We start from the raw sequence: 24,535 nt of genomic DNA, 5'->3' as shown, positions 1-24,535 counted from the left end.
TCAAGAGCTGGAGGCTTAACTGACTGAGCCACCCAGGTGCCCCCTAGATGTTTTTTTAAATCACCAAATTAAAGCCAACAAAAGTAGAAATATGAAAATTTAAAACATATTAGAAGAAATTAATGAAATAGAAAACAATCTATAGTGTAGATCAACTAATAAAATTGACAAATCTCTGGTAAAACCACCAAGAAAACTGCACGCTAATAAAACTGAAATGAAAAGGGGAAAAACTACAGATCATACAGATTAGAATTCAATGATTTAAACACACTATAGTACACAAACTGCTAATACACATAACAACTATTGTGAATCTCAAGGGCATTATACTAAGTGAAAAAAAAAGGCAATCTCAAATATATACTGTATGATTCCATTTATACATTTATTCAATCAATTTATACATCATCAGGGAAACACAAATCAAAACTACAATAAAATTATCACCTCCCATCTGTCAGAATGGCTAAAATTAACACAGGAAACAACAGGTGTTGGTGAGGATGTGGAGAAAAAGGAACACTCTCACACTGTTGGTGGATATGCAAACTGGTATAGTCACTGTGGAAAACAGTATGGAGGTTCCTCAAAAGTTAAAATAGAACTATCCTATGATCCAGCAATTGCACTACTAAGTATTTACCCAAAGAATACAAAAATACTGGGGCACCTGGGTGACTCAGTTGGTTAAGCATCCAACTCTTGATTTCGGCTCAGGTCATGATCCCAGGGTTGTGGGATTGAGCCCTGCATTAGGCTCTGTGCTGACAGCATGGAGCCTGCTTGGGATTCTATCTGCCCCCCTCTCTCTGCCCCTCTCTCTCTGCCCCTCTGCCACTCTCTCTCTCTCTCTCTCTCTCTCAAAATAAATAAACTGTAAAAAATACAAAAATACTGATTTGAAGGGATACATGCACCCCGACATTTATAGTACCATTATCAACTATAGCCAAATTATGGAAAGAGCCCACATGTCCATTGACTAATAAATGGACAAAGAAGAGGTGGTGTATATATACATATATATATATATATATGCACACATATATACATGCACACACACACAATGGAATATTAGTCATACATTTAAAAAATGAAATCTTGCTATTTGCAATGATGTGGATGGAGCTAGAGAGTACTATGCTAAGTGAAATTAAGTCAGTCAAAGGAAGACAAATACCATATGATTTCACTCACATGTGGAATTTAAGAAACAAAATAAATGAACATGGGGGGGAAACGGAAAACCAAGAGACAGATCCTTAACTATAGAGAACTGAGCGTTGCTGGAAGGGAGGTGGGGGGGGGGATGGGTTAAACAGGTGATGGGGATTAAGGAGTGCACTTGTGATGAGCACTAGGTGTTGTATGTAAGTGTTGAGTCACTAAATTCTACACCTGAATCTAATATTACACTGTGTTAACTAATGGAATTTAAATGAAAGCTTTTAAAAAGGTTGTATTTTTTATTATTTTATTTATTTTTTTGAGAGAGAGATGGAGAGGGTGCAGGTGAGCAAAGGACAAAGAGAGAGAGAGAGAGAGAGAGAGAGAGAGAGAGAGAGAGAAGCGGGTTCACCCAAACTGGGGCTAGAGCTCACCCGATGTGAAACTGGAACTAACAAACCGTGAGATCATGACCTAAGCCAAAGTCAGATGCTTAATGACTGAGCCACCCAGGCGCCCTTAAAAAAATTTTTTTTAAACATTAATTTAAAACAAAGTTTTTAAAAGAGGCAATAATAACCACAAGAAGGAAAGATTTCTTACACATTAGGATAATTATATTTTAAAAAATAGAAAATAAGTGTTAGTGAGAATGTAAAGAAATTGGAATTCTTGTGCATTACCAGTAATATAAAATGATGCAGTCACTGTGGAAAACAATTTAGCAGTTCTTAATTCAACAGAACTACCATATAATCCAGCAATTCCACACAAAAGAATTAAAAGCAGAGACTACAACAGATACTTGTACATCAATATTCAAAGCAACATTATTCACACTAGCCAAAAAGTACAAATAACCCAGCGTCCATCACAAATGAATTGATAAAATATGGTACACACACACACAAATATTATTCATCCATAAAAAGAGTACAATTCTGATATGTGACAACATCAAATGAATCCTGAAAACCTTATGTGAAGTGAAATAAGAGCAAAATAAAATAACAAATACTGTATGATTTTGCTTATATGAGGTACCTAGAATAGGTAAATTCAAAAGGAAAAAAGTAGAATAAAGGTTACCAGGGGCTGGGGAAAAGGGAATAGGGAATTATTATTTAATGGGCACAGAGTTCCTGTTTGGAAAGATGAAAGAGTTCTGAAAATAGTGGTAATGGGTACACAATGTTGTGAATGGACTTCATGCCACTGACCTACACAGTTGAAAATGGTTATAATAAATTTTATGTTATGTATTTTACCACAATTAAACAACAGATGGTGAGGATATTATGAAATTCTTCATGTGAATAAATTTAAATTTTTTACTGAAGTAAACAAATTCTTAGAACATAAAAATTACTAGGGACACCTGGGTGGCTCAGTTGGTTAAGTGTTCTGTTCTTGATTTTTGCTCAGGTCATGATTTCACGGTTTATAAGATCAAGCCCCATGTACGGCTCTGCACTGACAGAACAGACCCTGCTTGGGGTTTTCTCTCTCCCTCTCTCTCTCTCTCTCTCTCTGGCCCTCCCCCACTCTTTCATTTTCTGTCTCTCTCTCTCAAAATAAACATTTTTAAAAACTTATTTAAACTGACACAAGTAAAACCAAGATATCTGTAAATTTTATACCTATTAAGTTATCAAATCTACAGTTTAAAATCTCCCCTCTTCTGGGCACCTGGGTGGCTCAGTCGGTTGAGCGTCAGGTTCAGCTCAGGTCATGACCTCACTGTTCATGAGTTGAGGGGGGGAGCCTGTGGGGCTCTGTGCTGACAGCTCAGAGCCTAGAGCCTCCTTCGGATTCTGTGTCTTCTTCTCTCTGACCCTCCCCAGCTCATGTCTGTCTCTCTCAAAAAAATGAATAAACATTAAAAAATAATAATAAATAAATAAACAAATAAAATATCCCCTCTTCTCCCTCCCAAAATTCCAGGCCCAAAGAGAGAGAGAGAGAGAGAGAGAGAGAGAGAGAGAGAAAGAGAGAGAGAGAGAGAGAGAGAAAGAGAAAGAGAGAGAGAGAGAGAGAGAGAGAGAGAGAGAGAAAGAGGGGGGGGGGGAGACACAGAATCTGAAACAGGCTCCAGGCTCTGGGCTATCAGCACAGAGCCTGAACGCAGGGCTCAAACTCAGGAATGGCGAGATCACAACCTAAGCTCAAGTGGGATGCCTAACCAACTGAGTCACTCAGGTGCCCCACTTCCAACTAATTTTATAAGAACATTATAACTTTATCCAAACCTGATATAAAAGGAAAATTACATGCTAATCTCACTCATGTATATAGAGGGAAAGACCCTCAGTGATATATTAACAAACCAAATCTAGCAATATGTAAAATGAATAATCATTGTGACAAAGTGTTTATTCCACAAGTGCAAGGTTAAATACTACATTAACTGAATAAAAGAAAAAAATCATATGATTATCTCAATAGATGCAGGAAAGCCATTGATATAATGATATATCCATTTATGATTTTAAAAAATCTTAGTAAACTAGGACTAAAACAGAACTTTAAATTTATAAAGGCTATCTTTAGAAAAAGAACTACAACAATCATCATACCTAAAGATGTTAAAAGCTTTTCCCTCTGAGATTGGGAATAGGGTAAGGATGCCTACAATCACTAATTCTATTTGACATTGTTCTGAAGGCTTAAGCTAGTACAATAAAGAAAAAAATTTAAAGTACAAATATTGGAAAAGAAAAAATAAAAAAATAAAACCTGTCTTTTGTCACAAAATGTAATAGTGTATGTAGAAAATCCAAAAGAATCCACAGAAAATTTATTAGGATTAATAAATGCGTTCAACAAGATGTTGGACACCAAACAATATATAAAAATATGTTTCTGAGCATCAGCCAGAAGCAATTTAAAAATGAGATTTTAAGATAATGTGGTCCCAGGTTGTTTTTCCTGTGAAGCAGACTGGAAGACATAGATTACTACACAGGACTTTTAATTCCTAATTTTTGCAGGGTTCAACATATGGGCAAGAGAAAGGAAAAAAGAAATCCCCAAAAGGCTCTAGCCGAAACCATAGGGAGCTCTGGAGCTAATACAGTCCTTCAAAGTATTCTGGATTTAGTGGGAAGGGGCAAGCCTTTCCACCTCCTAACTGATCAGTCATTGGATATGGGATACCTTGAAAGGAGGGATCTCTATGGGTGAGACAGTTTTCTTCAACCAGGACAGATTCAAAAAGGGCCTGTCAGTTGAGATCTGTCTTCTAGCAGCACTCTCAGCCGTTGAGGAATAAGTCTTCCATTTCTGAATGGGGACTCTGGTGACAGATCATGGCATTAACTGCAGATATTGTTTAAAATGGCTTCAAAAAATATCAAATACCTTACAATAAATCTAATGATAGGGGTATAAGAGTTCTACACAGAAAACTATAAAATATTGTGAATATCCAGTTTTCCCAACACTATTTGTTGAAGAAACTATCCTTTCCCCATGGTGTATTCATGGCACCCTTCCCAAAGATTACTTGACTATATATACATGGATTTATTTCTAGGATCTCTATTCTGTTCAACTGGCCTATATACCTGTGTTTAGGCCAATTATCTTACTTTTTAAAAATTTTAATTCCAGTATAGTTAACATACAATGTTATTTAAGTTTCAGGTGTACAATATAGTGATTCAAAAATTTTATACTTACCATAAGTGTATTATTGATCTCCTTCACCTAATTTACTCATCTTCCCCCCCCACCCCCATCTCCCTTCTGGTAATGTCTTGGGATGTCTGGGTGGCTCAGTTGGTTAAGCATCTACTCTTGATTTAGGCTCAGGTCATGATCTCACAGTTTGTAGGATCAACCCCCATGTCAGGTTCTGCACTGACAGCCCAGAGCCAGCTTGGGATTCTTCTCCTCCCTCTTTCTCCCCCACTCCCCCATTTGCACATATGCATTCTCATTCTCTCTCTCTCCCTCTCCTTCTCTCTCAAAATAAATAAAGATTTAAAGAAAGAGTCTGTTTTTGGTTTATCTTTTCTTTGTTCATTTGTTTTGTTTCTTAAATTCCACACACAAGTGAAATCATTTGCAATGACAAGGATGGAGCTAAAGAGTATCACACTAAGTGAAATAAGTCAGAGAAAGACAAATACCATATGATTTTTCTATTATTTTATGTTTAGTGTATATCTGTGTCCTTGAACCTAAAGAGAGTTTCTGGTGGAAAGCATGATTGTGTCTTGCTTTTATCCATTCAGCCACTATATGACTTTGATTGGAAGAGATTTTTGTCTATTTACATTTGAAGTAATTTTTGATAGTGAAGGATTTACCATTGCTATTTTGTTAGTTGTTATTTGTTAGTCTTGAGATTCTTTTATTTCCCCTTTTGCTCTCTTCCTTTGTTTTTATTGTTTTTCGTATTGATATGCTTTGATTTATTTCTTTTGTGTGTGTGTAACTTCTATAGGTATTTTTTCATGGTTACCTTGGGGCTTACATAAAATATTAAGTCTATTTTAGCCTGATAACTTAAGTTCAATTGCATATAAAAACTCCACACTCTAACTTATTTCACATACATAATTATTATTTTTGTCACATTCTACATCTATTCATATTGTGTATCTTTTAACATAGAGTTATTTTCAATACTTCTACCATTTAACTTTTATACTAGAAATAAAAGTGATTTATCCTCTTCCATTCAGTAATACAGTATTCTGTATGGGTCTATATATTTACTTTCACCAATAAGTTTCATACTTTCTCATGCTATCACATAGCTCTTTGGTGTCCTTTCATTTCAAGTTAATATAACTCCCTGTAGCGTTTCATGTAAGTCAGGTCTAGTGATGATGAATTTCCTCAGCTTTTGTTAGTCTAAGAATGTATCTGTTCTTATTTTTTAAGAAAAATTTTGACAGGTATTGTATTCTTAGTTGGCAGTTTTTTGCTCTTCAGCACTTTGAATATATTATCCCACTCCCTTGTGGTCTGCAAAATTTCTGCTGGAAAGTTTGCTGATGTTCTTAAGGGGAGTTCCCTTGTACATGGTAAGTTGGTTTTCTTTTGAGGCTTTCAAAATTCTTTGTTTTTGACTTTTGACAATTTGACTATAATGTGTCTTGGTGTGGATTTTCTGGGTTTATTAGTATTCTTTGGGCTTCTTGAATTTGGTCATCCATTTCCTTCTCCACATTTGGAAAGTTTTCAGCCATTATTCCTTTGAATAAGCTTTTGGTCTTTTCTCTCTCTCTCTACACCTTTTGGGACTCCCCTAATGCCAATAATGGTCTACTTGGCGGTATCACTTAAGTCCCATATGCTTTTTCACTATTTTTCTTTTCTTTTTTTTTCTTTTTGTTCCATGGACTGAATTATTTCCAAAGACCAATCTTATTTCACTGATCCTTTATTCTGCTTTATCTAATCTGCTCTGAATCCTGCTCATGAATTTTTCAGTTTAATTATTTGGTTCTTTAGCTCCATGACTTTTGTTTCGTTCTTTTTAATATTTTCTATCACTTTGTTAGAATTTTCATTTTATGCACTGTTCTCTTGATCTTAGTGAACATCTTTATAAGAGTTATTTTGAATTCTTTGTCAAGTAAATCTCATAACTGTTTCATTAGGGTCAGTATCTGAACGTATATTTCTTTGTGTGGAACATCTTTGCCAATTTTTCATTTTCATTGACTCTCTGTGTTGGTGTCAAAATATTACAGAAAGCAATCATCTCTCCCAATCTCCATGGACTGGTCTTGTACAGAAGACCTTCACCAAGCAGCCCAATCAGAGATTCTGGCGGCTTCTATCAATTCTTTCCCTCCTTAAAGAGAAGCAAGCAGCTGTGTCTTTGTCTATTTACTCTGTACAGAATGCATTTGCCACTCCAAAGTGCCATCTCCATTCTCCCTCAGATAGCTAGACAAAGCCAGACCCATCAGAGATCCAAGACTCTGGCAAGGCACATGCCAGTTCTTTGGGCAGCCCTGGAGAAGTTCTGGCACTGAATCCCATATCAACTCTTCTACCTCCAGGAGTAAGGTGAAAGTTGACATGTTTCATCTACCCACTCTGTGCTGAGTGGGGTGGGAGGATCTATGGTATCTATCAGTCCTAGCCATCATTTCTGTTCTCCTCCAGGAGACTAGACTGTGCCAGAACCCTGAGTTCCTAGACTGACAAGTCAGATGCCAGTTCTTTGGGAAACCCTGGAGAAGTTGGAGCACCAGATGCAAAAATAAACTTTCTTCCCCAGGGAAATATTGAGAGCTGGGATTTTTTGTCTTCTTGCTCTGTGCTCAGCAGGAGGGATGATCCATGATATCTACCAGCCCATGACACTGTCTGTTTTCTCTGAGGCATGCCCCTCAGAGTTTCAAGATTGGCAGAGTGCTGGACAAGTGAACCAACCTCTTCCCTCCACTGGGAGATGCTGAAGCTAGGGGGTTTCTTCCTTATCATATGGTATTGAGCTGGTGGCAGATACTCTGGCAAGAGGGTGTCCTAATCTCCTAATCTACCATCTTGCTGACATCATCCCCTTTAAAATTATTCTCTTTTTGTGGAATATGATGAGCTGGTTCTAAAATATATAGAGAAATGCCAAGGGCCAAGAACATCCAAGATATTTTTAAAGAAGAGGAACAACGTGGAAGGACTTTCTTTACCAGATATCAAGAGCTTATTATGAAGTCCAGTAATTAAGACTATAGTATTGTTACAATGACAAATAGACTAACAGAACAGTTCAGAAACAATCTCACACATATGCAGACAATTTACGACAAAAGTGATACTGTAAAGAAGCAAAGAAAAAGACATTCCTTATAAATAAATGGCCTGGGTCAGTTGAAAAGATAAAGCTTGGCCCCTATATCTCATCATACACATAAATCAATTCCAGATGGACTGTAGATCTAAATGTGAATGGCAAAATACATAAAGCTCCTAGAAGATAACATGAAAAAAATACCTACATGATCTCAAGGTAGGAAAATACTATTTAAATGAAACACAAAAAACATTAGTCATAAAAGAAAATACTGAAAAACTAGACACATGAAAATTTAAAACGTCTGTTCCTCAAAGAATACTGAAGAGATTTGGGAAGGGTTTGCAATATAAAAAGTGCAAAAACGGTCCATAGCCAGAGTATATAAAGAATTCCTACAAATCTATAGGAAAAGGACAAACAACCTGATTTTTAAAAATGCACAAAATACTTGTAGAGACACTTCACAGAAGAAGTTATCCAAATAGATAATAAACCTTTGAAAAAGTGTACAACTTCATTAGTCTTCTGAGAAATGTCAATTAAAATTACAATGAGATAGTATTACAAACCCATCTGCCAGAATGGCTATAATTTAAAATTTTTTTAATGTTTATTTTTTGAGAGAGAGAGACAAAGAGAGACAGAGGGTGAGCAGGGGAGGGGCAGAGAGAGAGGGAGACACAGAATCCAAAGCAGGCTCCAGGCTCTGAGATGTCAGCACAGAGCCTGACGTGGGACTCGAACTCATGGACTGTGAGATTGGGTTTCTGGAGACTTTTATCAGCTGTTAAGTTTTTCTTGAGAAGTGACCGTCAGAATTTCCTGTATGATTATGGATGCAAATCCACTTTTTGTTCTTTTACATAGAAAAGATAATGGTTTTGTTTTGTCATTATTTTCAACACCCTTACTGATGCTGCCCACCATATTACTTGCTTTGGGGACCACAATCACAACTGGGGCAACTTCTTCACAAAATGATCAATAATGATTTTTATTTTTATTTTACTCTAACAATCATATTGTGTACTAACTCAGAAAATGAGGTGTACCTAGATCTTCATATCATCTCCTGTGAGTAGCCAGATAAATCTACAGGTATTCCTTGACTACTCCAGCTAAAGGAGAGAGTTATGATTCTAAAAGGTCTGAAGCGACCCTCTCACTTTTTATCATTAGCAACGTCTCCACTGGGGAGGCTTTTCTAACAATTCCATTGGAGAACTTTGCTGATCTCTCTGTTATGTATCCCAACTGTCCTAATTTCCTTCTGTATCTTGTTTTAAAAGTTTTTTTTAAATGTTTATTTATTTATTTTTGAGAGAGAATGAGCAGGGGAGAGGAGCAGAGGGAAAGACAAAGAGAATCCCAAGTAGGCTCTGCACTGTCAGCACAGAGCCCAATGCTGGGCTCTATCCCACGAACCCGTGAGATCATGACCTGAGCCAAAATCAAGAGTCAGAGGCTTAACCGACTGAGCCACCCAGGTGCCCCTCTTGTTTTAAAAGTTTTTAAATTGAGGGATACAAGCAAACCTCCTTGATCTCTAGATCCCTTTCTTGAGTCATAACTGAGCCTATCATCTCATAAAGATGAATAGGTGTGCATGACCTTATACAATGAAGTGCCTCTGTTTTGCCCACTTGGTCTTTCTGTAATTTATTCTCATCAGTTTGTCTTTACTCCTTGCAAATAAGCTGGCGAGGAACCTGAACATTCTGCCCATTAAAGGGTGTATATTTTTATCTTTCTTCCTCTCCATGTAAGAGTTTCTGTAAGAGCAGCTGTTTGTGTTGAAAAACTAAAATATAAAAATATGACCTACGTGGCCAAATCCCACAAGGCTGTTTACTTCCTTGTTTATGAATCAGAATGTCAGCACAACTTAGAATCTTGACTGTCAGCAGATATTGCAATTAAATGTCCCTGCAAAGCCAGCAGAGGGTGCACCAGGGTACTAGCAATTTTACCCAAGATGTAGCAGTATCAGTTTAATAGCCAATCAACTTTTTGCCTTTTTGGGGGGGGGAGAGGTGGGTATACTAAAACTAACATCCTCAAAAGAAACATAATTTGAATCTGGGCTAAAATTTCTTTAAATTATACTTCAATTCTCCTGAAAGTAAAGTTTAAGAAGAGTAAGGAATACATGTTAAATTTAGTCTGACCAAAATATAGGTGGAGTAAAAGAAAATGATATAAATCTGAGCTCTCTACATGGCAAGAATGGTACTATGGAGCTCCACCCCGCTTTCCTCAAAAAGGCTCCAGGAATTATATGCTACAGGGGAACAGGCACTGTACTGGGAGTCAAGAAACCAACTTCCCTTTTACCAGTGACCAGAGTTGTATGACCTTGGACAAATCACTGCCCCCCACCCCCCGCAGGACCTATGTGCTATTCAAGGGGATCAAACAAAATGGACTTATATAGCCCCTCACAATTCTAAAAATCTCTGACACCAATGGATGCCAGCAAATGTAAAGAGCCAGTATGCTTGTTGCTACTGCTCAAAAAGATTAAAACAGAAATAAAGGACAGAAAATAGGGATCTGTATTTAAACCTAGACAGAACTATTTGAAGTGCCATGTGAAGGACAAGGCGACTAAATGCCATTATAGACCTGTAAGAGTCCCACACTATCTCAGAAGCCCTAGAGCACAGCTGTCCTGCTAATCCTCAATATATAAATATAGGTCTGTCCATCCTAAATACCAAAAGGCTTTGGCTACCATTTGACTAAGGAAAGGAAGTTCAATTCCTTTATCTTTTCACAGAATATCAATGTTCAGCTGCTAAGTATTGCCACTGGGCGCTGTGGGGGCAGGGGATGGATAAAGGAAGCCAGAATCCTAGTTAATTATCATTTAGCTACAGTGTTTAAAGTTTCAAGTATGAGAAGCATGTCTACTGATTCTCTTCTTTGATAAACTGTTATATAAGTTGGAGTGTGCTAGCAAGACATTTTTAGGTTCAGGGTAACTTTATAATACACAATGTAGAATGTATGGCCCATCCTAACATTACAGTTTTATCATGAATGTGATGCCAGCTTTGGATGCATGGTCAAAATACCACAAATAATAGCACAAATAATGTTTACAGAGTATGACAATGATGTGGTAGTAAATATAGAAACCCTGGGTCCCTCACTTCAAGAAACTCATTTGCACAACTTGCCCTCTTTCCCAAAATAAATTCAGTTATTCTCTAACCACCTCAAAAGGATTCTTGGATCCTTGCTTCTTTTAAATTTCACATGACAAAATATGGCAGTGAGGAGAAAACTTATTTTAAATGCACTAAATTTACTTGAATAAAGAGCTGAAAATGTAGAAGACAAACACCAAAGCTAATAGTTAGCTAACAAGGGCGCAAACACCATAAAGTTTGCAAAACAAACAAAACAATAACTGGTCTTGGAAGATTACTCCTGAGTAATTATTCCAATCAATAGACTCCTGTTCTCAAACTAGCAGTGGTTAACAGCCTTCACACTCACCCTACCTAACCCCCCCAAAAGAGTCAGAACCGGCATGCAAAGGGTGAGTTTTATTTCCATAGATTTTTTAAATTGCTGTTCAGAAGTTGTCTAGCAAGATGGCATAGTTCTACCAGAATTCCACAGGGGCGCTGATCCTCACTAGAACACTGAGGACAATCAGTCTCAAATTGCAGGTAAGTGTGAACAAGCCCAAGTTCTGGTCAGCGCACAAGGACCCGCGCTGAAAACGCGATTAAAAGTTATTTCAACTGTGGAGCAGTTATTACAGCTGTTTACAGCTCCAACTCCAAAGGAGAGCCTGCTCGTGCTGGCATCAACTCTGGACACGAAAAAACAAGCACCGCGGGCAGAAAATCTCACCAGGAGCAGAGGGGCCGTTAGTCCGCCAGAGGGGCAGCGCCCGCACCTCCGCGGCCGGGAGAGCAGCCAACTTTTCCCGCGGCAGCCCATGGCTGGGGGCGGCGGGCGCCAGCCAGGGCTCCCAAGTCCAGGGGTCCTAAGGGTCTGGGTGAGCTAGACCCGGACCCAGGACAACCTACCCCAGGGCGACCTCTCCCCTGCTCGCCTGCCCCCTCCCCGGTGCGGCCCTACAACTTGGCTGGAGGTGGCAGAGTCCTCCTCAGGGCCCGGTGGAGGAGGGCCCCCGCCCTGAGCACAAGGGGAGGGGGCCTCCGCCGCCGCCGCCCCTACTAGGTGACTCACCTGGTGCCCGTCCTGGGAGTGTGGGGGGAGTGTGGTTTCGCCCGGTTCCAGAGGCTGCTGCTGCGGTGGTGGCTGCCCGAAGTGGCGGGTGATGGGACCATCAGGGTCGAGGCCACTGGGGCTGCTCAGGGTGCCAGAGGTGCCAGGGGTGCCGGAGCCAAGGCGGGACTCGGCTCCCCGTTCCCGCCGCAACTCGGAGCGCAACTCCAGGTAGCAGCACAACGTCAGCAGGTGGAGGGCCAGCGAGAGGCCAAAGAAACCCAGGAAGAGCCGGCAGCTGTTGCCTTCGCCCGCCCGGGCAGGGGCCCCGCGACAGCCGCAGCCCTGGCTTCCCCGTTCCCGCGGCGCTGCCATGGGCAGAGGTTCCCTGCGCTCTACCTCGGGGTAGCCCATGGCCTCCGGAGACACCCACTCTCTGAGGCCCGGGAGCCGCCGCGTCTTTCTCAGCCGTTCAGGACCCCTGACAGGCGGCTACCGCCCTGCCATCGGCTGGAGGCTGTAGGGACCCGTTCCAGTGCAACGGATGCTGGGCGGGACCGAGCTGGGAGCTGCCGCATGTGCAGCTCCACTCCGAGGGGTGGGAAAGGGAGGAGGAGGGGCGGGAGAGGGGCGGCTCTGCCCGCGGGGAGAATGAGGGAGGAGGCCGAGGCCAACCCCGCCCCATCTCCCAAGCGGCTGCCTAGACGCCCAACCACCGACCCGCCAAGCCTTGGCGCCCCGCCCCCTGCCGTTCCACCCGGGGCCTCCAGCCACGGGGCGGGGCCTGGGGGCGTGTGGGTTCGCCTCAGCCGAACGGCCCCACCCAGGTCTTCCCGCTTGCGCCTGTTTCAGTTGGTGACCAACGCTGTCGTTCATCCCTGGACTCCGCCCCAATTTAACCCTACAGCGCCTGTATGGGTGGGGGGAGGGTGGGCAGGAGAAAGGAAAGAGGGGGAGGCTGAGAAGAATTGGGGCACCTTGGAAAGAAAGTACAGCAAAGAAAGGAGGCAGAAACTAGAATTAATAGAAATGTTTGCAATTAACTGCAGTTGTTAATAACATCATCCAGCACTTATCTGTTGCTTTCAATCTTCAAAGCGTTTAACAGACGTTAAACTAATTAAAACAGTTCTGGGTTTGGAATGAAACCATGCCTGCTGTGTTTGCAATCCAGTGGCGCGCCAAAAGAAAAGGAGACCCAGGAGCCTGGGAGCCAAAAGGAATGAGGTTGGGATGGGACTAAGGCAGCCCCACTCCTAGAGTGAGCCTGGGGCCTCTAAGTGTCCAAGAAGTCTACCTATGCCAGGTGGAACTGAAATGACTTTGTCCCACGCAGGTTCAAACAGTCCCCTAGGATTTCTTGACACATTAATTAATTCAACAAATATGTATTGGTCCCTTTACAATGTAGAAAGTACTGCATGAGATAATCCACAGCCAGTGGAGTTTCTCTTCTGCCTCAGCAACAGGACTTTTGAGTGGAGAATATGTGCCTTCAATGAGCAAATGGGGAAATTGAGGGCCAGATGAGGTGGATTTTTACAACGGTGGTCCACAGAATGACCGGGCAATATTGGCATCTCTATTTGCAGGCAACTGTTCTGGCCTCTCCATTCCTCCCCTCCTTTCCCTGGAGTAGTCCCTGGGGGAAGTTCAACAAGTCAGCCAAATGTTCCAGATGTACATGGCTGCAACTGCAGCATCTTCAACAGCTGAACCAATAAGAAAAGGGTTCAGAGCAACCCCCCCCCCCAAAAAAGGCAAATGTCAGAACAATAGACCCTGAAATGAAGGATGGAAAGGATTAGTTCAGTCAATATCTACAAGAGTTACTAGTCTGAGATTATAGAGAGCTAAATGACCATAGCAGGGGAAATATGTATGCTTCTTGGTCACTATGTACTCCTATTCCCATGTTATGAACAATTAGCAGTTTATTGATTTGTCAAGGGTAGGCCTCAGATCTTGGCTGATGGGAAAGAAGAAAAATAAGGAGATATAGAAAAGAAGACAATAAAAGAGAAACAATGAAACAAAAGCAAAACATATAATGGAAAGGTCTGTCCAGAAAGCACAGAGTTCATAAACCTTAAATATATTGGCCACAGCCAAGTTTTCTTCCAGACACTTTGTGAATGATCTCAGTGCTTCAGAAAGATCTATTTGCCCCCTCATTGGCCCTTATTCATGAAGTATAAAGTTTGCAAAGAATATCACCATGAGATGATAAGAAAATTAAAAAGGGCACTTAATAGCTAAGCTAATCTTAAGTCCTGCTTGTTCTATCTAGGGATTCTAGATGCTAGGGGAACTACTGGGCTGATTTACCTTAATTATCATAGCCTAGGATTATTAGAAAGAATGTTACACTAAGAGTCTGTAGACCTGACCCTGCCACTGGATTTCTGGGTCACTCTGAGCAAGTCACTGGGCTTTTTGGCCAGAAACATTAGTTTCTCCAATGGTAAATAGAGGAGTTTGGACTTTAACAACTATAACATTGCGTTTTATCTGTTATCACTGGCTATGTTAATTTGGTTATATACACAGTTCAAAAAGGCTGCCCCTTGTTTCCTTAAAGTGAAAAGGAAACAAATAGCAGCCATCTCCTGGTGGTGGTGCTCAGGAGCCTTACTGGTCTCAGCTTACCCTCTTCTACCAGGCTTTTAACAGCCTGACCAAGACCCTGGGTTGCACCATTACCCTCAGAAGACCTGCAAGTTACATCTGACCTAGAACCTCACTTTGGTTCCCCAGAGTAAGAACATATGTCTTCATATGCAGTAGATATGTTGAAATAAAGCAATGTGGTGAAGAATGTACGTGGTTATTCTGTAAAAATGTTTTGAGGGGTGCCTGAGTGGCTCAGCTGGTTAAGCATCTGACTTTGGCTCAGGTCAGGATCTCATAGCTCAGGTCATGATCTCACAGTTTGTGAGTTCAAGCCCCACATCAGGCTCTGCACTGACAGTGAGGAGCCTGCTTTGGATTCTCTGTCTGTCTCTGTCTGTCTCTCTCATTGCCCCTCCTGGGCTCATGCTCTCTCAAAAATAAATAAATAAACATTTTTTAAAAAGGTGTTTTGGGGCACCTGGGTGGCTCAGTCAGTTAAGCGGCCGACTTCGGCTCAGGTCATGATCTCACGGTCTGTGAGTTCGAGCCCCGCGTCGGGCTCTGTGCTGACAGCTCAGAGCCTGGAGCCTGTTTCAGATTCTGTGTCTCCCTCTCTCTGACCCTCCCCCGTTCATGCTCTGTCTCTCTCTGTGTCAAAAATAAATAAACGTTAAAAAAAATTTTTAAAAAGGTGTTTTGAAGTGTTACCTCACTTAGCTTCTATGTTTCTGTAAATACCCCATCCCCTATAGCACAGGTCTCAAAATGACAACCTACTGGCCACACCCAGCAAACAAATGTGTTGTGTTTGGTGCAGTGTTGGCTAAAACTTTGAATTAAAAAAATTAATTGCCACCATTTAGAAATCAGATTTCACACGAAAAAAATCCAGATTTCCTCCTTTTCTTTCTCTAAAAAAAACCAAAAAACCTGCTAACACTGGATCCACATTCCAATATGACCACAGTCAGCTAGACCTAACCCCTTGAAACAAGTGGGAACAATCAAGTTCCACACAGTCATCCCTACCTCCTTCATCTAGTCTCCATTACTGCCCTTGTCACCCATTTACCTTACCTGTCTGGGCTCATGTATTCCAGGAGACAAAGTATCAGCTCCTTATCATGACCCATAATCTGTCTTTCCAACCTCATCTCCCACCATCCTACAAGGAACCCGTATTCCCACAAAATTAAATTCATTGGCATTTCTCATACATGTGTGTCTTTGCACAAACTGATTTATTTTTAAATGTTATTTAATGTTTATTTCTGAGAGAGAGAGAGAGAGAGAGAGAGAGAGAGAGCGTGCGCGCATGATTGGGGTAGGGCATAGAGAGAGAGGCAGACACAGAATCCAAAGCAGGCTCCAGGCTCTGAGCTGTCAGCACAGAGCCTGATGTGGGACTCAAACCCACAAACTGTGAAATCATGACCTGAACCGAAGTTGGATGCTTAACTGACTGAGCCACCCAGGCTCCCCTGCACAAGCTGATTTGCCTGGAATGCTCCCACCTTGGGCAGCTGATAACTTCCTCAAGAATCAAATCATGTGTTTCCTTTGGTACAGACCCACAACTCATTCCAAATAGATTTTTCATTATGCTTTCACTGTACCCTGAGCATATCTCAATGATATCACGTACCACATTGTATTTTTCTTTTTTTCACACGCTTTCTCAGCACTGAACTATTAGCTCTCTGATGGTAAGAACCACATCCTTTCCATGTTGGTAGTCCCAGTAACTAGCGTGGCACCTACCACATAGTAGGCACCAGTATTGTTTGTCAAATTAATGGTGCATGAAGTCTCCTATGGTAACCTACATTGCCTAGAATTCCAAAAAGGGAAGTGGGCCAAGGGATGCCTGCCAGTACCACTTATGAAGCACCTACTGTATGCAAAGCTGTATACCACATCATAGAAAGATATTAAGGAAATAAAACCAAATGACAACTGTGCAATTATCCTCTTGTTTGGACTGCTATTGTACTTGTGAATAATCTAGAAAAGTTAATGACCCATAAATCCAAATATAGTTGGTTTGTAGTACTTCACTGACTTTTTGTCCCATCAAGTTTACCTTCCTAATGTTGTTTAGGCCTAATATTAAAATAATATGAGTTCAGCTCAGGTCATGACCTCGCAGTTTGTGGGTTCCAGCCCCATGTTGGGCTGTGTGCTGTCAGCTCAGAGCCCGGAGCCTGCTTCAGATTCTGCATCTCCCTCTTTCTCTGCTCCTCCCCTGCTTGTGCTCAGTCTCTCTCTCTCTCTCTCAAATATAAATAAACATTAAAAAAATTTAATAATATTAGTTGACAATACCTGAATAATAAATTTTCAGAACAAGTTGACAACCTCTGGTGGAATATGATAAGGAGGTGGCCAGGGACTGGTTTTACTTTTTATTTTTTAATTTTTATTTATTTTTGAGAGAGAGAGAAAAAGTGTAACAGGGGAGGGGCAGAGAGAGGGGGGTACAGAGGATGCAAAGCAGGCTCCACGCTGACGGTAGAGAGCCAGATGTGGGGCTCAAACTCAAACCAAAGGTCATGACCCGAGCCAAAGTTGGCCACTTTTACTGAGTCACCCGGGCACCCTGCAGGGACTGGTTTTAAATACCTCTTAGCTCTGGTTAATATACAGAACAAATCATTGACAAAGAAATCAGAGTTGACTCTCTGACCCACTTGGTGATAAGCAGATAGGTAGTTGTGGAAGAACATGAGTTTAGGATTTGATTCCTGGTTTAAATCTCAGCATATTCACTTACCAGCTGTGTGGATTAGGCAGATAATTTTTGCCTGTCTTGCAGATACCCACTTTTCTCATCTGTAAAATGGAGATGACAACATATGTTTTGTGATATAACTGTGCTTGAATGGGATGCTATATATCAAAGTGTCTGGCACATAATAAAAGCACAGTAAATGTTAGTCCTTGCTATCTAAGAGATTTCCACCAAATGGAGATGAGAGGAAAACTATATAACAGTACTCAAGAACACATAAAAATGCATCTACATTCTTTGCCCTTTCGAAATGCCTGCCCCCTTCTTTTTGCATTCTTAAAGTTAAGATAGGACCCTTATGTTCCGATCACCCTCTCCTGGACTCTTGATTCATGTATCATGTATCCAACTTCCTCCTCTCCATTTCCACGTGGATGTCTAATAGACATCTCAAACTCAACATAACCAAACCCAAAACTTTTCTCCCCCAAATTGTGCTTTTCCCTTGGTCTTTTAAATCTCAGCAAATGGCAAGTCCAACCTCCCATGTTTCAAGACAAACACTGAAGTTATCTTTGAATCCTCTATTTTTTGAACACCTCACATCCAATCTGTCTACAAATGCTGTTAGTTCTGCCTTCAAAATATACCTAGAGGGTACCTGGCTGGCTCAGTTGGTAGAGCATGTGACTCTTAATCTTGGGGTTGTGAGTTGAGCCCCACAGTGGAGGTAGAGGTTACTTAAACAACAACAAAAAGAAAATATACCTAGAACCTGACCATTTGTCACTATCTCCCCATCACCACCCTAATCCAAGATCTCTCACTGGATTACTACTTTAGCTGTCTCCTGGGTCTCCATGTTTTTTGCTTTTGTCCTTGCCACCCCATACTATATTCTCTACCCTGTAGTCACAGGATTTTTGTTAAAATTTGAAGTCAGAGCCTATTAATCCTCTGCTCCAAATTCTCCAATGGCTCCCCCATCTTCTTCAGAGTCCTTGCCTTGGCCCTACATAATGTGATTTACAGCCACCTCCCGGGGTCCTCTCCTACTACTATTGTCCTTGCACTCTGCCCCAGGCACCTCTTTTTTGTTCCTTGAACTTGCAAAGCATGCTCCCACTTACAGGTCTTTTTACTTGTCCTTCCCTCTGCCTGGAATGCTATTCTCCCAGATAGCTACATGGCTTCTCCCTTACTTCTTCCAGGTCTCTTCTTAGATGTCACCTTATCAGAGAACCTTTCCTTGACCAATTTCCCATCACTCTCTGTCCCCTTCCTTTGCTATGTTTTCCTTCTTAGCACTTATCACCACCTGACATATTATATATGCATTTGCTTATTGTATGACTCCCCTGGAGCCACAGCTAGAATATCAGTTCCATGAAGGCAGACTCTATTTTTGTTTACTACTTTATCTATCAGGCCAAGGGCAGTACCCAACACATAACAGAATCTCAATAAATGTTTGTTGATGGATTTTCTCCCCTACCAGAGTAAGGGAAAGGAGAAAGGAAGACTGGTCAGATGTGTTACTGCTTGGCAAGGACTTTTCTTTCAGCATAGTAAAGTAAGAAGAACATTTCTCTCATTGTACATGAGGCAACTTCCCCCAGAGAAAAACATGTAACAGGCCACACAACTAATTAGAGGAGGGGGTAAAGAAGGAAAGGAACATTGGTTGAATGTTCATCTCCTATGTGCTAGCCTTTCTCACTAACTTCTGTGGCACGTCAGTATTATGAACATTTCATAGATGAAGAAACTGAGGCATTTAACAGAAAGGTTAGATGACTGGCTCAAATTCATGTAGCAACTAAGTGGTAGAGTCTCAATTCGAAATCCAGGTCTAATTGGCTCAGAAATGCCATACTCTGTTCTCTAACTAATCTCCCAACTAGTGACAGATAGGTCTAGATACACAGAGACTGTGAGGTTCCTGGAGTGGCAGAGTGATAAACCAGCTGGAAGTCAGAGTTTCTTCTCCAACCAGCCTGGCTGCTGCTGACACCATCCTTTTGCCCCAGCTCTCAGGCCACTGTGTATACTATGATTAGATGAATATGCTTAAATCTGGGCCCATCAAATCATTCTTCTCTACAGTAACCCTCAATAACTTCTCATTGACTACTTGATAGTAACCTAACTTCTTATCCTGACATCCAAGGCTCTCCAATCTGTCCCTAAACTACCATTCCATCCACATTGTTGCTAGGCCTTGACAAAATTTGGCCTCTGCATAACTGTAGCTCCCATTGTCCAAGAACAAAAGTTTACATTCCTGCCTTTTTACCTTTTGCTGACATTATTCCCCTTCCTCCTTCCAATATCCTGCCACTTCCCCTTTGCCTATTTAAAATCACCAAGTTCTGGGGCGCCTGGGTGGCTCAGTCGGTTAAGCGTCCGACTTCAGCTCAGGTCACGATCTCGCGGTCCGTGAGTTCGAGCCCCGGGTCGGGCTCTGGGCTGATGGCTCAGAGCCTGGAGCCTGCTTCCGATTCTGTGTCTCCCTCTCTCTCTGCCCCTCCCCCGTTCATGCTCTGTCTCTCTCTGTCTCAAAAATAAATAAACATTAAAAACATAAAGAAAGAAAGAAAGAAAGAAAGAAAGAAAGAAAGAAAGAAAGAAAATCACCAAGTTCTTCAAAGCCCAACTCAAGTTTCCCCTCCTGATCCTACCTGCCCATAATGCTGTCAACCAGGACACTTTGCCGATACAGCTCTGGCACTCAGAACATGCCACTCACAATTACTGATCCTTCTCCCATTCTGTCTGAATGTCTCATTTCTCACATTATAGCCAATGCTCTTCAAAGGGTGGGAACTTGTAGCCCCCATAGGGTGTACCTCAAGTAGGTGCTTACCAGATCTTTGTTACAGATAGAAACTCTGCAGAGATGAATTTTAAGCAGGGGTTTGAAGGCAGAAGGGTTTGATGGAGAGAAGATGACTGTTCTAGATGGAAAGCAAAGTAAAACAGAACTCTGAGCACGTTTCATATTGAAAAAATTGTAAAATACACACAAAAGAAGGGGAAGAGCAGAAGACCTCTAATTTGCTGGAGGAAATGACCACACCCATGGCAGACATAGAAATGTTTGCAGAAACCAATGAATCAATGATAAGGAGATAAAAAATCCTTGCTGCAAGGGAGCAAGATGGTACAACATTAACATGGAATATTCATTTTTTGCAATAGAGTCTGGCTACTCATGGGTGGCTGAACATATGGGAAGGCTCTCACTTCATGAGAGGAATTTTTCATTCAAAAATAGAAAACCTCATTGTTGGCAGGAAGTCATTTGTATTCATCTCCTGCAATGTGTGTCAGTGTCACCATTCAGGCCACCAAGTAGCCTAGAAACAGGCTGCATATTCCACAGAGCTATTGCTACATGTTACATCAGGATTGCAGTAAGATCGCAGATTTAGTTTTTGGCAGAGTGAGGCTTTAAGAGAATCTTTGGCACTGAGTGTCTTTATAGGTTTTCACATCCTCCAAACAACTATGTGTGGTACATAGAGTGGGCATTTGCCTTCATTTAAAAAAGGGAGGAAACTGAAGCCCAGAGAGATAAGATGACTTGTCCAAGGTCACCTCATCAGGATACCGGACTCAGTCTAGAGTTCTTTTTCATACTAAACTGGCATATTTGTCAATCACACTTATGTTTCCTAGTTGATCTGGCCAAAGAGTTTATTGACTATACTCATAATATGCATTTCCTCGCCTTGAGAATTAGGGAGCAGATTAAGGGATCTGAGCCTGAGAGATCAGGCACCTTTAGGATACAATATTGGCTCTGCGATAAGCAACCTGAGACAGAACTTGGAAGATATTAGAGTTTATAATAAGTTTCCTAATCTTGCACCAGCTTCCTCCACCCACTAGGTTATATTGAAGGAGTACTGTTGAATTCAGGTGGTTCAAGTATTATATTCATTCAACAAATATTCATAGAGTGCCTGCTATATGCCAGATACCATTCCAAATGCTGGGGATACACCAATGGGCAAAAAAGAATACAATTTATAATTAAGAAGTAAGAACTCTTGTTTTTCACAAGTATAATTTAATAGCAAAATGCCTTTAAATGACCTTATCCCTCCTCCCACTACACCTCTGAGCTGGGCCAGACTCACAGGCACAATCCTAGGATTTGGGAAGTGCCATATCCCAACAGTTTCAGGATCTCTAAACATTGAACAAAAGGTACAAATTATCCCAATTCAAAAGCTTTTCTCTAAATAACTCAGGGAAACTAGCAAATGCAGTTCTGGTTTAAGAAATGCTAAGTAAACTGCCTATTAGAATTTAAACACCTGTCCTGGGGCACCTGGATGGCTCAGTTAGTTAAGCCTCTGACTCTTGATTTCAGCTCAGGTCATGATCTCACCATCCTGGGATCAAGCCCTGTGTTGGGCTTTGTGTTGACAGCATGGGGCCTCCTTGGGATTCTGTCTCTCCCTCTCTTTCTGGCCCTTTCCCTGCTTGCACATGCATGTGGACACACACACACACTCTCTCTCAAAAATAAATAAACTTAAACACCCCTCTTATCTGCTTAGCACTTGTTGAGTAAAAGCTCAGGAAAGGAATTTACAGAGTAGCTGTTTGGCTCCTGGAAGGATGGGAAACATGGAAGCCTAGGTCTAAGGTGAACAGTCAGTGTCTGAAGATAAATTCTGAGTTGAACTTGAGTCTTAGAGCATCAGTGTCTAATAAGAGGTGTGTGTGTGTGTGTGTGTGTGTGTGTGAGTGAGAGAGAGAGAGAGATGAGTAAGAGAAGCTATGGGAGGATGGTTTGTAAATGGAAAGTGCTACACAGGTTAGGATTTTAAAATGAAAGCTACATTGTATGAGTCCCTACTACGTGCCAGGTACTATGCTAGGTAAAGTTACATGTGTTTATCTCATTTCTTCAGGAACAACTTTTTGAGGTAAATTGCTTATTTTCCTACATGTTTAAAAACAAAGTCCAAAGAAAAGTGAAGTAACAAGCCCAATATCCCCCAACTAGTAAATGGTAGTGTTAGGATTAAATCCATATCTGTCCTAATTAAAAAACCCATTCTCTCCATTATGCTATGATAGAGAACATATTTTGCATACTCAGAAACCCAAGAAATAAGGAGTTTTCAGAAAATTTCAAGCTGGAATCTGTTAGGTAATAGATGATGGTACCATTTCTTCATCCCATTATAATCCTTCAGTCTAATAGGAAGGTTACTATACTGTAGCCAAGCCAAATTGATCTTGAAAATAACAAAACAAAATAAGAAAACTCTAGCAGCAGAAAATAGAGATCCAGGAGATTAGATGAGATAACACCAAGGAGAAATGGTGGTGTGTCTGGTGGCAGAGGGGTCTGCAAAGTATTATTGCAAATAGTCTCAGTGAAAACTTCCCAGAAGGCCTCGTATTGATTCTTTCATTTGTACATTTGTAACTTCATTCATTTATCTTCCCACCTTTCAAAGAATTATTGAGCACTAGCTGTAGGCACTCACAGCTCACAGAACTTCTGTGAACATGTGAACTAATGAATGAATACTCAGGAGACTGACACCAGCAGGCTATAGGTCTGGGACAGTCCTGAGCACCATCTACCCCTTCTTTTCATACAAGTTCAGTTCAACTCAGTCAATTTATGTGTTTTGTCTTTTCCTGTGGAAACCTATCTTCAATTAACTCGAGGAATACAAGTTTTGTTTGACTGGAATGTACTTTATATCAATAGCCACCGAAGAATAAACTTCTACAAACGGAGTCCTTTGGGAGGTGTCTGGAATCTGAGCTTTACCTAGCAACAGAAAGTGGGATCCATAGAAACAGAAGTTGGGACACCAAGCCCATGCCTGAGGGAAAGAAGCTGCCCTTAGGAATGTGCCAAGTTGCTTGATAAAGCAGAACTTCACTTTGTTTAAGCCTAGAGTTCCAAAAATCATGACCATTTTCTTTTCTCAGCCTCTACAGCTGGCTTAAGAGGTCAGAACTAGAAGGCCTTTTGGAGACCAACTAGTCCAACCCATTTATTTTTCAGAAGAGGAAACTGAAGCCCAGGAAGATCAACGATCATGCCCATCGAGTTAACGGAATTAATTATTAAACTAGAACCAATTGCTCCTCCCTCCTTTCTGCCTTAACCATTAGCTTATGTGTCTATACCTGACAATCTTAAAGCATTTTCAAAGCACATGAATTAGTTTTGTTTAACTTCTGCTGAACTCAAAGAATGAAACAAGAAATTGACAGAAATCACTGGCCTTGCTTCTGACTCCTAGTCCCATCCCCTACCAACTCCCAGTCATATGCCTCCTTTGTCCTTTGCCCTGAGGGAGTCCTCCATTTACCCAGTCTGATTCCTGCATTCTACCAGTCGAATGCAAATTCAAATGTTACCTTAACTGTTTCAGAATCCCTCCACCAAAAAAGACTGTGCAACTGATCTTAATTCTTTAATTAGTAACATTTAATTGTGAAAAAGCAGTTGCTAACCTGTCCCTTAAATGTACTCTTAACATTTTTAAATTTGAGGAGGAAATGAAAAGTTTCTACTACAAATGGTTTCTACATAAAACTGCACTTTTGGAAAGGTCAGAACCCACTGGCACACTACCACTTGACTTATCATGAGACGCTCCAACCTTGAAGGGGATGATGAGACCTATTCTGCACAGGTCAGGGGACTTCTTTCTGCAGATTCTGATGAGGCCAAAAACTTGATGTGAAAGTAATTTGCTTCTTCCAAAAATGTCTTTTGGGAAAGCTGGAGAACAGAATTCTAAGAAAAGCTGGCTGGAGGAAGCATTGGTTGAAGTTATAGTAATATAATTGTTGTTTTGAATTCTTCTCCTTTTCAGAAAAAAAAGTTAAATTGAAAATACCATGGTGAATGGAGCTGAATGCTTCCAGTTCAGACAAATAGGCAAAAACAGAAGCCCATTTGGGCTTGTAAAACCGCTATAGAAAGGCAAACTAGTGTTAAAGGATAGTTTTTTTAAGGTAAAATCATGACTCTCATGCAAATATAATAGGAACACATGTCAAACATTTTATTTAACTCA

General features: G+C 41.0%; 1 protein-coding gene across 5 annotated transcripts in view; it reads right to left on the bottom strand.

Annotated features, from left to right (window-relative positions):
- Nucleotides 1-12,678, bottom strand: part of EDA (ectodysplasin A) — a 430,954-nt gene extending 418,276 nt beyond the window's left edge. For all 5 annotated transcript variants that reach the window (XM_047844527.1, XM_047844529.1, XM_047844532.1 and 2 more), the window contains exon 1: nt 12,143-12,678. In XM_047844527.1, coding sequence (XP_047700483.1) covers nt 12,143-12,535 — 393 coding nt within the window. In that variant the 5' untranslated portion in view covers nt 12,536-12,678. The remainder of the gene's footprint in view (nt 1-12,142) is intronic.
- Nucleotides 12,679-24,535: the final 11,857 nt, after the last annotated feature.

This window comes from Prionailurus viverrinus, chromosome X, assembly GCF_022837055.1.
Source record: "Prionailurus viverrinus isolate Anna chromosome X, UM_Priviv_1.0, whole genome shotgun sequence".
NCBI lineage: Eukaryota > Metazoa > Chordata > Mammalia > Carnivora > Felidae > Prionailurus > Prionailurus viverrinus.
This window is presented reverse-complemented; position numbering and strand designations above follow the sequence as displayed.